Source organism: Propithecus coquereli, unplaced genomic scaffold (genome assembly GCF_000956105.1).
Source record: "Propithecus coquereli isolate 6110/MARCELLA unplaced genomic scaffold, Pcoq_1.0 Scaffold350, whole genome shotgun sequence".
NCBI lineage: Eukaryota > Metazoa > Chordata > Mammalia > Primates > Indriidae > Propithecus > Propithecus coquereli.
Genome location: NW_012149175.1, coordinates 1,797,041 through 1,810,812, shown reverse-complemented (window position 1 = coordinate 1,810,812; position 13,772 = coordinate 1,797,041). Strand labels below are relative to the sequence as shown.

General features: G+C 32.2%; 1 protein-coding gene across 1 annotated transcript in view; it reads right to left on the bottom strand.

The window, feature by feature from the left end:
• Positions 1-13,772, bottom strand: part of LOC105815959 (protocadherin-15-like) — a 220,476-nt gene that overhangs the window by 54,703 nt on the left and 152,001 nt on the right. The window contains exon 5 of the mRNA XM_012651242.1: positions 6,644-6,677. Coding sequence (XP_012506696.1) covers positions 6,644-6,677 — 34 coding nt within the window. The remainder of the gene's footprint in view (positions 1-6,643; positions 6,678-13,772) is intronic.

Sequence of the window (13,772 nt, the reverse complement as noted above, 5' to 3'; positions counted from 1 at the left end):
AAAAAAAAAAAAAAAAAAAGAGCACATTGGTGAAAGGAATATTGTTGAAGGAGATGATTATGTCATGTCAGAAGAAATAAACACAACAGCATTTAAAGTAAAACAAAATTTCTAGATAAACTAGTACATAATACAAGCTAGTATGAAATACCTTCTATTATATGATAAGTATTATGCATGTAGTTAGATAGGATGCTCATCTTGATACGCTTATCATTTCATTACCTATGTGGTTTTTTTCATGAGTTTATGGGCATTCAATAGAAAATGTATTAAAGGTTATATATATATGATTATAACTTTTTATAACTGTATAATTACATCTGCTTTTCAACCATCCAAGTCTGATACTACATCATCATCCTATAAACTACTCTATATTCTAGTTATTATGTCATAAATAGGTATTTTATAGTGTCCACACATTATATATTAAAGGGAATTTTCTGGTTATTAATCTCACAAAGTCTGAAGAGAATGATAATCTTTGTGTTATTTGTAATTGAAAAAATATATAATAAGGAAGGTGCCCATCTATAAATAGAGCGAAGTTTAAATTATCTTTGTTAGTCTTGGTATTATATCAGATTTAGTCTTTTTCATTTTGTTTGAATTTTCTACAATGTTGTTTTTTTTCCTTAGTTCAAAAATGTAACTACCAATATAATTAGAATGGATATGTGCTATATAATTATCCTATAAAAAAGGGAGATAAAAATAATAATATAGTCATCCCTCAGTATAGGCGAGGGATTCATTCTAGGATTCCCGTGCATACCCAAATCCAGGCATATTCAAGTAATAGGGAAACTTGCCCAAATGGAAAAATCAACTGTCTGTAAACACACTGGTTTTGCATCTTGTGAATACTGTATTGTTTATCTGCTGCATCTGCTTGAAAAAAACCCACATATAAATGGGCTCACATGATTCAAACCTGTGTTGCTCAAGAGTCAGTTGTAAAATTTAAAGAAACATTTCATCAAAAAGAAATGCTACATGGTGAAATTGTTCAGGTGTATTTTACCTTAGGAATTAAGATTTGGGGAAGCATGATTAGATGAAAGTGGAGACTGCTGGATATTGTTAGGAAATTCATTGTCATTACTATTTCTACCATTCAATGAGTATTACGTATCCAGCACCATTGGTATTACTTTACATTCTCGGTATCCCTCAATCTTCAATAACTACCTTAAAAACAGTATTTTTATATTTTTCATTGAAGAAACTCAGTCTGTGAGAAATTAATCAATTTTCCATGATTATACAGATGTGGTCATCCTAAAATCGGAACCCAGGTCATGATGATTCAAAAGGCTGTTCTCTTCATCGCTTCTTGACCTTTTGGCTAAGTGCAAAAATCTGTTATCTTTCCTCCTAATGGTTACCTAGCATATGTTTATTTTATGAAACTGTGAATCAGGATGATAATTCAGACCAATCAAACAAGGGCAACTTTTTTGAAATTAGTATTAATACTTATTCATATTAATAGTTTTATTTTTTCATTCTTTACTCTTTCAGAAAACCTTATTTTAAGACATGGGAAAGAGATACAATTTTTTAAAATAGCATGGGATTGTCTCTACATATCTGAACTCTATCATTCTCTTGCCTGATGCATTTATAAAATATGGTAATTGAGCACTTGGTTTTGGAGGGAGGCTTTCTTGGTTTCTGGCTTAGATTTGCCACTTATTAACAGTGAGATATTGGGCAAAGTAATTAATGCTTCTCTATTACTATACTTTTTCATCTGTAAAATGAAAACAATGAACACATTATTTGAGTCTGTATGTATTGTTTTATTTTATTTCATATATTTTTTATTTTTATTTTTGTTTGAGACAGAGTCTCACTCTCTTGCCCGGGAGAGTGCCATGGCGTCAGCCTACCTCGCAGCAACCTCAAACTCCTGGGCTCAAGCGATCCTCCTGCCTCAGTCTCCCATATAGCTGGGACTATAGGAACATACCATCACACCTGGCTAATTTTTTACTATTTTTAATAGAGATGGGGTCTCGCTCTTGCTCAGACTGGTCTTGAACTCCTGAGCCCAAGCTATCCTCCTGACTCGGCCTCCCAGAGTACTAGGATTACAGGCGTGAGCCACCATGCCTGGCCTAGACATGTATTTATTACAAGTTTTAAATGAGCTATTTCATGGAAAACACATTGAATTTGTTTGGCACACATGCACTTAATAAATAGTAATTATTAGAATTAATTTACCATTGTAATCTGCCTTTATTCCATTCAACATCAGAAGATATGATCCCACTAAATTGGTAAATTTTGGATAATAACAAATTTAAAACTGGTCTGGTATGAAATTAGTTCCTACTGAGTATATCTAATGATAAAGGAGCAAGAAAAATACATACTAAAATTACTATAAATTTAAAGTTGGATATATTTAAACCGTCAAACAAGACATAATTTATAATATACTTATAATGTTAATATTTATAAAACAATGTGATTGTTCCTGAAAACCAAGTTTATTTCAACTGCTAATATTTACCTTTCTAAATTGTGAATGGCATTTTAAATTTAGATTTATGAAGCAGCCTTTAAAGTTTCATGTTATTAAGAACTGAAAGAAACAGAAGTTGATCAACCACAAATTTATTAAGCTGACTGTGAAGCTCTTGGGAACCTTCGTGTTGAGCCTCATAAACCTGTGCATGTAGGAAAATATTGTAAAGAAGAAAAAAAGAGATGTGTAGTCAAAGAGGAATCATGTTAATGTTGCTTAATCAATACGACTTTAGTTTTTCTGGGACATGAAAAGTAGGGTAAAAATTCTCAAGTGTTATAATAGTCATATCACAAATAAATACATAATTTCCTCCTAGAATTATGTAAAAGGACCTTAATTTACATAGTTCATATTTTACAAGTTTAAAATAAAGTGGTGTTTTTATCATTATTACTGTTGTTTTAAACTATGCAATGTATTACAATAATCTGGAAAGCTTTTACTTGTTTCTTTAGAAATTTTACTATGTATGAGCTTCTTTCCAAATTTAACTCAAAACAAACCCTTATTTTCTATCTCACTCTTATCTCAGGAACATCAATGTGAATATATATGTTAAGTGATATTTTCCTATTTCACGACTATACTATTCATAATTAAATGACTCCACATATAGTACTCTACAATGTGTTGTGTGCTGTTCTACTCAATGAAGAAAATAAATAAAACAAAATTCTAGCATTAATACAGATTAAATTACAATGAAGTAGATATGTAATAAACAAGAATATACGTATATATAATATCAGGAATAGATAAGTGGTATAAGGATAACCAGCTTCAGGTTGTCTGTTAAAATAATTACCAAACATGCAGATATGACTTGTTTTACATACTGAAAATCTTGGTTATTTTCTTTCTGTTTTAAAATTTGTTACATCTATTCATTAAACTCTATGAGGTAGGTATTCAATTATAATATTATCATTCCCATTTTCAGGTGAGAAGTTTGAAATACAGAGAAGAGTAACCAAAATGTTTGTGAAAAAGACAAATGCAACTAACAAAAAGTAAAACAACACTGCCATCATCCGACATTCGGATTGCCTCCAGTTTCTGGCTACTATGGAAAATCTTCAATGAATCTTTTTATACATTTTTTAACTTCTAAATATTAATGGGGTACAAGTGTTTTTGTTACGTGGATGAATTTAATGATGCTGAAGTCAGGGCTCTTAGTGTTCCTGTCACCAGAGTAGTGTACATTGTACCTGATGGGTAGATTTTATCCCTCACCCTTGTTCCTCCCTTCCCCCGTCTTAGTTGTCAATGTCCTTTACACCACTATATGACTGTCTACAGCCATCATACACATATTGTTTTGATGAACATGTGCACTAATTCCTTTTGGGTATGCAGAAAAGAGTAGAATTGTTGAGTCATAGGGTACCTACCTGTTCAATTTTTGCAGATGCTACACACATATCCAAAGTAATTGTACCCATTGACTCATCTACCAACAGTATATGAAAGTTGTGGTTATTCCATATCTTCACCAATACATGGGATTACGTTTCCTTTCAGTTAAAAGTTTAATTGAACTTAAATTAAATAAATACAATTAAAACTCCATTTTGGTCGGTACTACAGTCAGTGGATCACATTTTTAAAGTCATTTTCCATTTGCTGCTGGTTTATAAAAAATTTTCTTTTTGAAAAATATTGACCTTATATCCAGCAAATTTGCGAATCTCACTTTTAACTGTAATAATTTATCTGTAAATACTGTTGAGTTTATATATATAAAGTAATGTCATTTATAAATAATGTTTTATATGTCATTTTTAACTATATGGGAAGTTTCTAGTTTATTTCATTGTTTTTATTGATTTTAAGCTCAACTGCATGGTGATTAATAAAAATATTCTGTATAATTTTAGCCATTTTGGATATGTTGACACCTTATTTGGAATTCAGCATTTGGTAAAGTCTTGTAAATAGTGTACGTGCTCAAAAAGAATGAATTCCGTAGTTGTTGGGTACAGTGTGATATTACTGTAAGACCACACCAGGTCAATTTTGCTGATTTCAGTGTTCAAATTTTCTGTCTCCTTAGTCTTATTTTTTTCCTCTACCTATTCTACCTCTCTCAGTTACTGAGAACTTTTGCATTAGTTTTCTGTTTCTGCTGTAATAAATTATCACAAATTTAGTGGCTTAAAATAATATCCATTTGCTCTCGCACAATTTGATCAGTCAGAAGTCAGAGTCAGCTCTCACCAAGTTAAAATCAAGTCATCTTGTAGGGTTGTTTTTCTTTTTAGAGACTGAAAATGAATCTATTTCCAAGCTCATTCAGATTATCAGCCAAATTTATTTATTTATTTTGACATTGTAGGGCTGAGTGACCTGATTCTTTGGTGGCTCTGGGTGAGGTTCCTTCACAGCAGTAGAGTATGCTTGCTTATAGCCCAGGCTTGTAGCTCCATTCATCCCCAAAGCCAGCGACAATGGACTGAGTTCTTCTCAGTCTTAGATTCTTTTTGATCTTTCCTTCTGCCTCATCTTTCCCCAGTTCCTTTTCCCTTGCCTCTCACTGACTCCAGCCAGTGAAAGTTCTTTCCATTTAAGGGCTCTTGTTGATTAGATTGGGCCCACCGGGCTAATCCAGGATAATCTCCCTATTAACTTCCATAACTTTAACCATATCTGCAGAATTTCTTTTGCCAGGTTAGCATGTAGATATCTTTGGGGGGCTTTTATTCTACCTCCCAGAGATTTTTAAATTTCTATGACTATAGATTTTTTTCTCTTTCTCCTTTAATTCTGTCAATTGTTATTTTATTTTGAGGCCACGGTATTAGGTACAAATATTAATAAATTCATAACTTCTATAATTCTGACAAATTGAATCTTTATCATCATGAAAATTTTTTTATTCTCTAACAATACTTTTTGATTTAAAGTCTATTTTGTAAACCTCCTACATTTGGCTTTATTTTTTAATTTAGGCCATGAACCTTTGTCTTTCAATTTGAACATTTTGCTCATTTAGTTTTAAAGTGATTTTTGATATATGTTGGTTTAAATCTACTCTCTTATTAAGTATATATATATTTTCCTGCTTTTCTGTCTGTTTTTTCTCTGTTACTTTGCCTTATATTGATTGATTAATTCCATTTTCTTTCTAGTAAATGAAGACTTTAAAAACATTTATCAGTCATCTCTTGATTTATAATTATAGTATTCTTATATTTTAATTGTATATCTATATATCTACATGTAAAATTTATATATTCATCAAAATAGTTCATTGTTTTATGCAATCAATATTCATTGAGATTTATTCACATATCCTTATACTTTTATATTTTTCTTCATTTTTTTCCTTATTAGCTCTTTGTTGTCTTCAAGTAGACATATTTATTTAATTATTTATTGATTTCTATTTTACATGCTTACTTGCTGTATTTATTCATTTGCTCATCTACATATTGATATTTGATTAGTTCTAGCTATCTTGAGAATAATTGGCCTAAATTACCTAGTCTACCTCAACAGAAGCAAGAGTCTTTTAAGTTTTCTAAGACTAGAAATGACGGCAATCACATGAATCTAAACCTCCTCAAATAACCACATAGTACTACTTCAATACAGAGGTTGACAAGAAGCCCAAGGCAATATTTTGGAAACATACTGACATAGGTATTTAACGTACTTCAAGAGAGAGGAGGAGAAACACAATTCCTTTGTATTTGTATCTGTTACCTTTCAATTGTACAGAACAATATATGTTTAAATATTTTTCTGTGTGGGAAGAGCAATTTTATTTTTGCAAACTTATTGTCTATAGGCCTCACAAATTAGCTATTCACATCATTTTTTAGTCATCAAACTGAATGATCATAATTCATATGACAAAGGGCAGAGGCTGCTATGGTAAGTACCACAAAGTATCTATTTTCACATACGCACTGGGGTGGGAGTGAGTATAAAGAGCAGACAAACTCAAATAGCGGATGCTGACCTCAAAGTTTGATCCACAGATTTATTCCAGGATCACTAGCATTCAGTTCTGCCTCTCAAGGACCTCTGAAGTTATATCCTATTTGGGCATTTTGGTGAGTCTATTCAGTGGGAAAAAAGCTCCACTCTCACTCCTCCCACAGGAATGTTCCCACTTGCCAATTTAGCAATGACTTAGTTAAGGGGATGGAGTTAAGAATGACAGGGAATTGTCTCATTCTCAGGATCCTTCAGTTTGGTGATTTACTGGTTCAGTTTATTAAACTTTTTCAAGTGATTATTAAAAAAAAAATGTTAAACAATTAAATGTTAAATTTTTAAACAGATGTCGAAATTGATATGAAATTTGAGATAGGGTACTAGCATATAAACATATTAAAGTCTTTTCTCCCTTTAATTTCTAAATTGAGCCCTTCATCATCTCCTTGCCATTGCTCTCTCCTTCTGACTTTAGTTGAGCATTTTGAAAATAGCTCATATCTACTATTTCTATTTCCTCACTCTCAATACACTTCTTAATATACAATCTGATTTTCACCTTTCCTAATTTACTATGCTAGTGCTTGAATTTTTAAATTTAGTGTAATTTTCCTTTTCTGATAATGATGCCTTATTCTCTTATTAATACTCTGGTCTCTATTATCTTTTTTGATTAAATTCTCTTTCTTCACCTTGTGTCCTTACTTTTAAAACAACCTGGCCCTGTGGTCATTAACCTTCATTGGTTTATACATGCTTATGAGAATCTGATGGAAGCTCCAATTCTCTTCTTGAAAACTGCATATGTGCAACTATTGCTACTCTTTGGCACATGATTTCATTTTGTTCCTCTTGACACCTATTATCCACATTATGTCCTGAAAGATAAAAATCACCTCATATAGGTAACATTAGTTTAGATGATTTACTTATGATTCACAGATATTTATCTCTGTAATGAACTTTTCAAGTTCTAGAGATATTCCATGCTGGGATGCTACAACTGAATATCTCACAGATACAAAGATTCATAAAATTCTCCCTTGCCTGCAAATCTTCCCCAACTACTTATCTCTAATATATTCTCTCATTAGGTTCCATTGCTATATTCTAAGCCAAAATCTGGGAGTAAATGTAAACAATGTGTAGAGCACCTATATCTTTTTTCCTTCTCAATCCTCTACAATCAACTGGTCATTCTTTCCCATGAAATGATCCACCTAAATATGCTTCCTATATGTCCTGTTTGACCAACTCTACTCTATTCAGGATTTTTACCTTGCATTGCTGTTTTCAGGTCACATCCACCAAGCAGTCCCCATCCAGCTGTGAGGATAAAAATCCTAAAAACACAAGTCTGAATGTACTTTCTACTGCTTTAATCCATTGCCCGATTCCCTATTACTTACTGCTCCCTTTTATAAGAGGTGGTAGGGTACCTCTTAGAATCTGATCCCCACTTGTTTCTCCATTTTCATCTCCTTCTATCTGTTCTTTCTTATTTTAAGCTGGTTATGCAGAATTGCTTATCATTAAGTTAATGGCAATTCAGAAAATAAAGTCTACTAAGTTAAAAAATAATAAAAATTATTCAACAAATAAATTAAAATCACTATCAGGAGAAAAAAGTGTTAATAATAATCATAAGGTACATGTTTCTTGCTAATATAAGGTCACATTATAAATACTGCTATACTACAGTAACATCCAATTTTATATAATTTACTTTTAATTATGTTGAGTCTTAATTCATTGTTATTTTTATGGGACAAAAAACATTGAATATTGGCAATTTCCTTGGGTTCAACAATTTTGTTACTTCTGAACTATATGTCTCCAAGTTTCTAATTGGATTCATTTACATACACCAAACACAGACACACACACAGGCATACCTTCTTTTACTGGGCTTCTTTTTATTATACTTTGCAGATATTTCATTTCCTACAAATTGAAGATTTTTGCAACCCTGCATCAAGCAAGTTTATTGGCACCCTTTACCAACAGCATGTGCTCACTTTGTGTCTCTGTGTCACATTTTGGTAATTCTTGCTATATTTCAAACTTTTTCATTACTATTACATCTGTTATGATTATATGTGATTAGTAATATTTGATGTTACTATTGCAATTGTTTTGGGGTGCCAGAAACTACATTCATATGAGACAACAAACGTAATCAATAAATGTGTGTAATCTGACTGCTCCTCTGACCAGGCATTCTCCCATCTCTCTCCTCCTCAGGCCTCCATTTTCTCAGAGATACAACAATATTGAAATTGGTCAATTAATACTCTACAATGGCCTCTAAAGAAAGGAAGAGTCATAAATCTCTCACTTGAAATCAAAAGCTAGAAATGATTAAGCTTAGTGAGAAAGGAATATTGAGAGCTGAAATAGGGCCAAAATCTAGGACTCTTGCAAAAGTTTGCCAAGTTCTGAATGCAAAGAAAAAGTTCTTAAAGGAAATTTAAGTGCTACTCCAGTGAACACATGAAAGATAAGAAAGCAAAAAAGCCTTGTTGCTGATATAGAGAGAGTTTGATTGGTCTGGATAGACGATCACACCAGCCGCATTTCCTTAACCCAAAGCCTAATCCAGGACAAGGACCTAACTCACTTCGATTCTTTGAAGGCTGAGAGAGGTAAAGAACCTGAAGAAAGGTTTGAAGCTAGAAGAAGTTGGTTCATGAGGTTTAAGGAAAAAAGTCTTTGTCATAACATAGAAGTGCTAAGTAAAGCAGCAAGTGCTGAGGGAGAAGCTGCAGCAAGTTATTCAGAAGATCTAGCTAAAATAATTGATGAATGTGGCTACCTAAACAATAGATATTCAATGTAGATGAAATAGCCTTCTGTTGAAGGAAGATCCCCTCTAAGACTAGCTACAGAGGAGTAGTCAATACCTGCCCGCCTTCAAAGCTTCAGAGGACAGACTGACTCTTGTCAAGAGCTAATGCAGATGGTGACTTTCAGTTCAAGCCAATGCTTATTTACCATTCTGAAAATCCTAGGACCCTTAAGAATTATGCTAAATCTACTCTCCCTGTATTCTATAAATGAAAAAACAAAGCCTTGTTGATAGTACATATGCTTACAGCATGGTTTACTGAATATTTTAAGCCCACTGTTGAGACCTATTGCTCAGAAAAAACAATTCCTTTTGAAATATTACTGCTCATTGACAATGTACTTACTCATGCAATGGTTTTGATGGAGATATACAAGGAGATGAATGGTGTTTGCATGGCCGCTAACACAACATCCAGTCTGCAGCCAATGGATAAAGGAGTAATTTTGCCTTTCAAGTCTCATTATATAAGAAATATGTTTTATTAGGCTACAGCTATCAAAGATGGCGATTCCTCTGATGAATCCGGGCATAGTTTGAAAACTTTCTGGAAAAGATTTACCATTCTATATGTCCTTAAGAATATTGATGATTCATGAGAGGAGGTAAAAATATTAACATCACCTGAAGTTTGGAAGTTGTTGAATCTGACTCTCATGGATGACTTTGAGAGGTTTAAGAATTCCGTGGAGGAAGTAACTGTGGATGTGGTGAAAATATCAAGAAGACTAGCATTAGAAGTGGATATTGAAGATGTGACTGAATTGCTGCGATCTCATGATAAAACTTGAATGGATGAGAAGTTGCTTCTTATGGCTGAGGAAAGAAAGTAATTTCTTGAAATATAATCTACTCCTGGTGAAGATCCTGTGAACATTGATGGAATGAAAACAAAGGATTTAGAATATTGATAAACTTAGTTGATAAAGCAATGACAAGGTTTGAGAGAAATAACCCCAATTTTGAAAGAAGTTCTACTTTGGGTAAAATGAGATCAAACAGCACTGCATGCTACATAGTAATCTTTTGTGAATGGAAGAGTCAACTGATGGAGCAAATTTCATTGTTGTCTTACTTTAAGAAATTGTCTCAGCCACCACAACCTTCACTACCGCTCTGATCAGTCAGCAACCATCAACATTGAGTCAGGACCCTCCACCAGGAAAACGATTATGAATCACTGAGAGCTCAGATGATCATTTACATTTTTTAGCAGTAAAATATTTTTTAATTAAGGTATGCACAGTGTTTTTTTGAAATAATAATATAGCACACTTAATAGGTTACAGCAGAGTGTAAACATAACTTTTATATGCACTGTGAAACAAACAAACAAAAAAATCTGAGTGACTTGCTTTATTGCAATATTCACTTTATTGTGGTACTCTGTACACAAACCTGCAATATCTCTGAGGTATGCCTGGACACATATATGTACACATTTTTGTCTCTAAAGTAAATGAATCATATCTAATATGTATATTATCTATAGCTATTTTATATCTTAATATATGTCAAGTACAGTGATAACAAAGGTCAGCAAACTTTTCTGTAAAAGGCCATTTGTAAATATTTCCAGCTTTGAGGGCCATTTGGTTCAGTTACCATTATTCAAATCTTCCATCATAGCACATATTCTGCCACAATACAAAATGTATGGGCATGGCTATATTGCAATATAATTTTATTTATGCTTACTAAATTTGAATAGTATAAAATTTTACATGTCACAAAATCCTATTTTTCTTTTAGTGTTTTTTTCAAACATTTAAAAATGTAAAAGTCATTTTAGTTCATAAACCATTTGCAAACAGGTGGCAGTAAGCCAGATTTGGCTTGTGATCCATAATTCACCTAATAATATAAATCTCAAAAAGCTGCCCGATCATCACTTAATGCTATTAGGAGCAAAAAGCAGATCTTTTGACCTTAAGATCTTTAAAAAATGAAATATTTTATTGTTCGTACAAAGCAAAATTAAAGAAAATATAAAGGTTATTTAAACTGTAGATTATAGGTTCTAAATAATTCAAAATTTGTATTTTGAAAAAAGAAAGCATTGGTTGAAAATTTCCCATCAAAGCAAAACAATTTTTCAAAATATAAACATGGCACAGCTAAAGCTTATAAAACAAAATACCATACATTCCATTTTAATATTGAAATCTGCTCTAATGAATACTCAACATTATCCTCAATACTTGATGTTATGATATATATGTAATAATTACATATCTAGTAAACGGAACTAAAACGGTCTATTAAAATACATATGGATCAAAATGACCTATTAGTGGTCACAGCACCATAAATGTTGCTCTAAGAGCTTCCCTTCAGATATATGTTTCATACTTCAGTTGAGAGGCTGTATGGTAGCTATGAACACATTTTCTGAAGTTTGACAAACCTGAGTTAAAAATCTTAATTTTACCATTAATTAGATGTACTTGGTAATGTTATGTGACTTCCCAAGCCTCCTAAGCAAGGCTACTGTGAGAACTAAATGAGATAATGCGCATAATAAAGAGCTTAGCACAGTTCTCACTATATAGATATAGCTCCATGAATGTTAAATTTTAATGTACTTCAATATACTATTGCTAAAACATGCTATTAGAGGTTTTCATATTTCCTTCCTGCCTGCCTTAAGGTGATAAAAATAATAAGCTAATATTGATTGAAAATTTTCCCTTTGCAAAGAGATCATTAAAAACTGAGACAAACATAACCTCTACTAACTTGAGATAAATTCTTCACTGGCCAACATTATGTCTTCCTTGACTTGCCTTTCTTTACTTATACCAAAATAATTTTGGGGAATGGGATGCATGTGTTATTAAAGACATCACTGTCAGGAATGATTTATCTTCCAAAAGTTGCTTAAGAATGATCGGCAACAATTCAACTGTGCAAATTGTTCTCAAAACCAGCTGGACTATTTCTTAATGATACAATTGTCCTAAACTAATTGAGTATCTCCATTACCCAAACAGATGAAAATACTTGCAATGCCTTATGTCTTTTTCACAATCAAGAAATTATAAACCTTGTTATATTCTTTCTTCAACATTTAAATACAGGCATTCATAATGTTTTGGTGAATTCTTCACAAACTAATAGAACATGTTTATAAAGTGTGTAAGAGGCCAGTATTTAATGCATTTATAAAAGTGTTGATTGTGATTATAATATTGTGATATAATAACATAAATATAAACCCTGATATTTATTTCTAAAAGCAGGTACATGAAAGTGGTTATGATTTAGCATACTAAGGTGTCTATTAATAGTGAATGGATGATTGAACCGACAACTTGGTTTTATTCCCGACTTTGTGACCAACTTACTATATAACTGTCAATTTATCCTGTTGCTCCAGGTCTCAGTTTTCTCATAGTGAATGAGAAGAGTGACTGATCAGGACTATAGTTTGGAAGCTTCTTTTGTAATTCTGTGATAATGACTTTATAACTATCTTTTGTATTTTAATGAAGTGTGAAATATTTTGACATCAGCAATCTATTAAACTCTAAACGATGGGGCTTTTTTGAAGAACACTTTTGAGTCTTAACTGCATAAACTCCATGTATTGTACTAATTGGAGAAACAGTATGAAAAATATGTAACAATCTTTCACAGAGTAAAACCTATTTGATTTAATTTTATTTTACAGACAGCATTGTACCTAGAAGAGACAGGGATATCTACACACACATATACATAAAATTTTAACATATTTTCCCAATGAACAATTCATGTCAAATGAAATAGGAACTACCACTATGGAAGAAATACTCAAATGAAGAACAATAGCTAAATTTCAAGTTTTTCTTGTTATGCTGTTTTGAAGTTTAAATATGCCTTTGATTTTTTTTTCCCAAGAAAATAGACATGAGATAGTATGGGCAAAATCAAAGGTAAAAAATCTGATGCTCAAGTACACATGTCCTATATCACTAAAGTGTAGAAGATATAACCATAGTGTCAATGGGATATTATTGCCTTGGTTGGCTATAGGGAAATGCATTGTGAGAAAATTATCAGTTTAACCATATATGGACAGCTCTGGAAAAGAACCCAGGCCTCTCAAAATACTGTTTAAGATAAAACACTTAACTTTTCTATAAATTTATCACTCTAATTCACATTTATTCAGATGATACAGGAATTTAGGGTTTGGAGAAATTGAAGATCAATAAATGTGAATATTCAAGGATGACTTCATGAAAAATGTCTTGAGTTAGACTTTAAAAGACGGATCAAACTTGGAGGCTTGCAAGGTAAGGAGAATCTCATTCTAAGTAAGAGGAACAGTGTGAGCAAAGTCCAAAAAGTGGAAACACTTATGAGACGTGAGGAAGTTTATCTGAATATAGTGAAGTATTATTAGAGAAAATTTAAAGTTAAGAATACATGGACAAATGGTCAGATTAT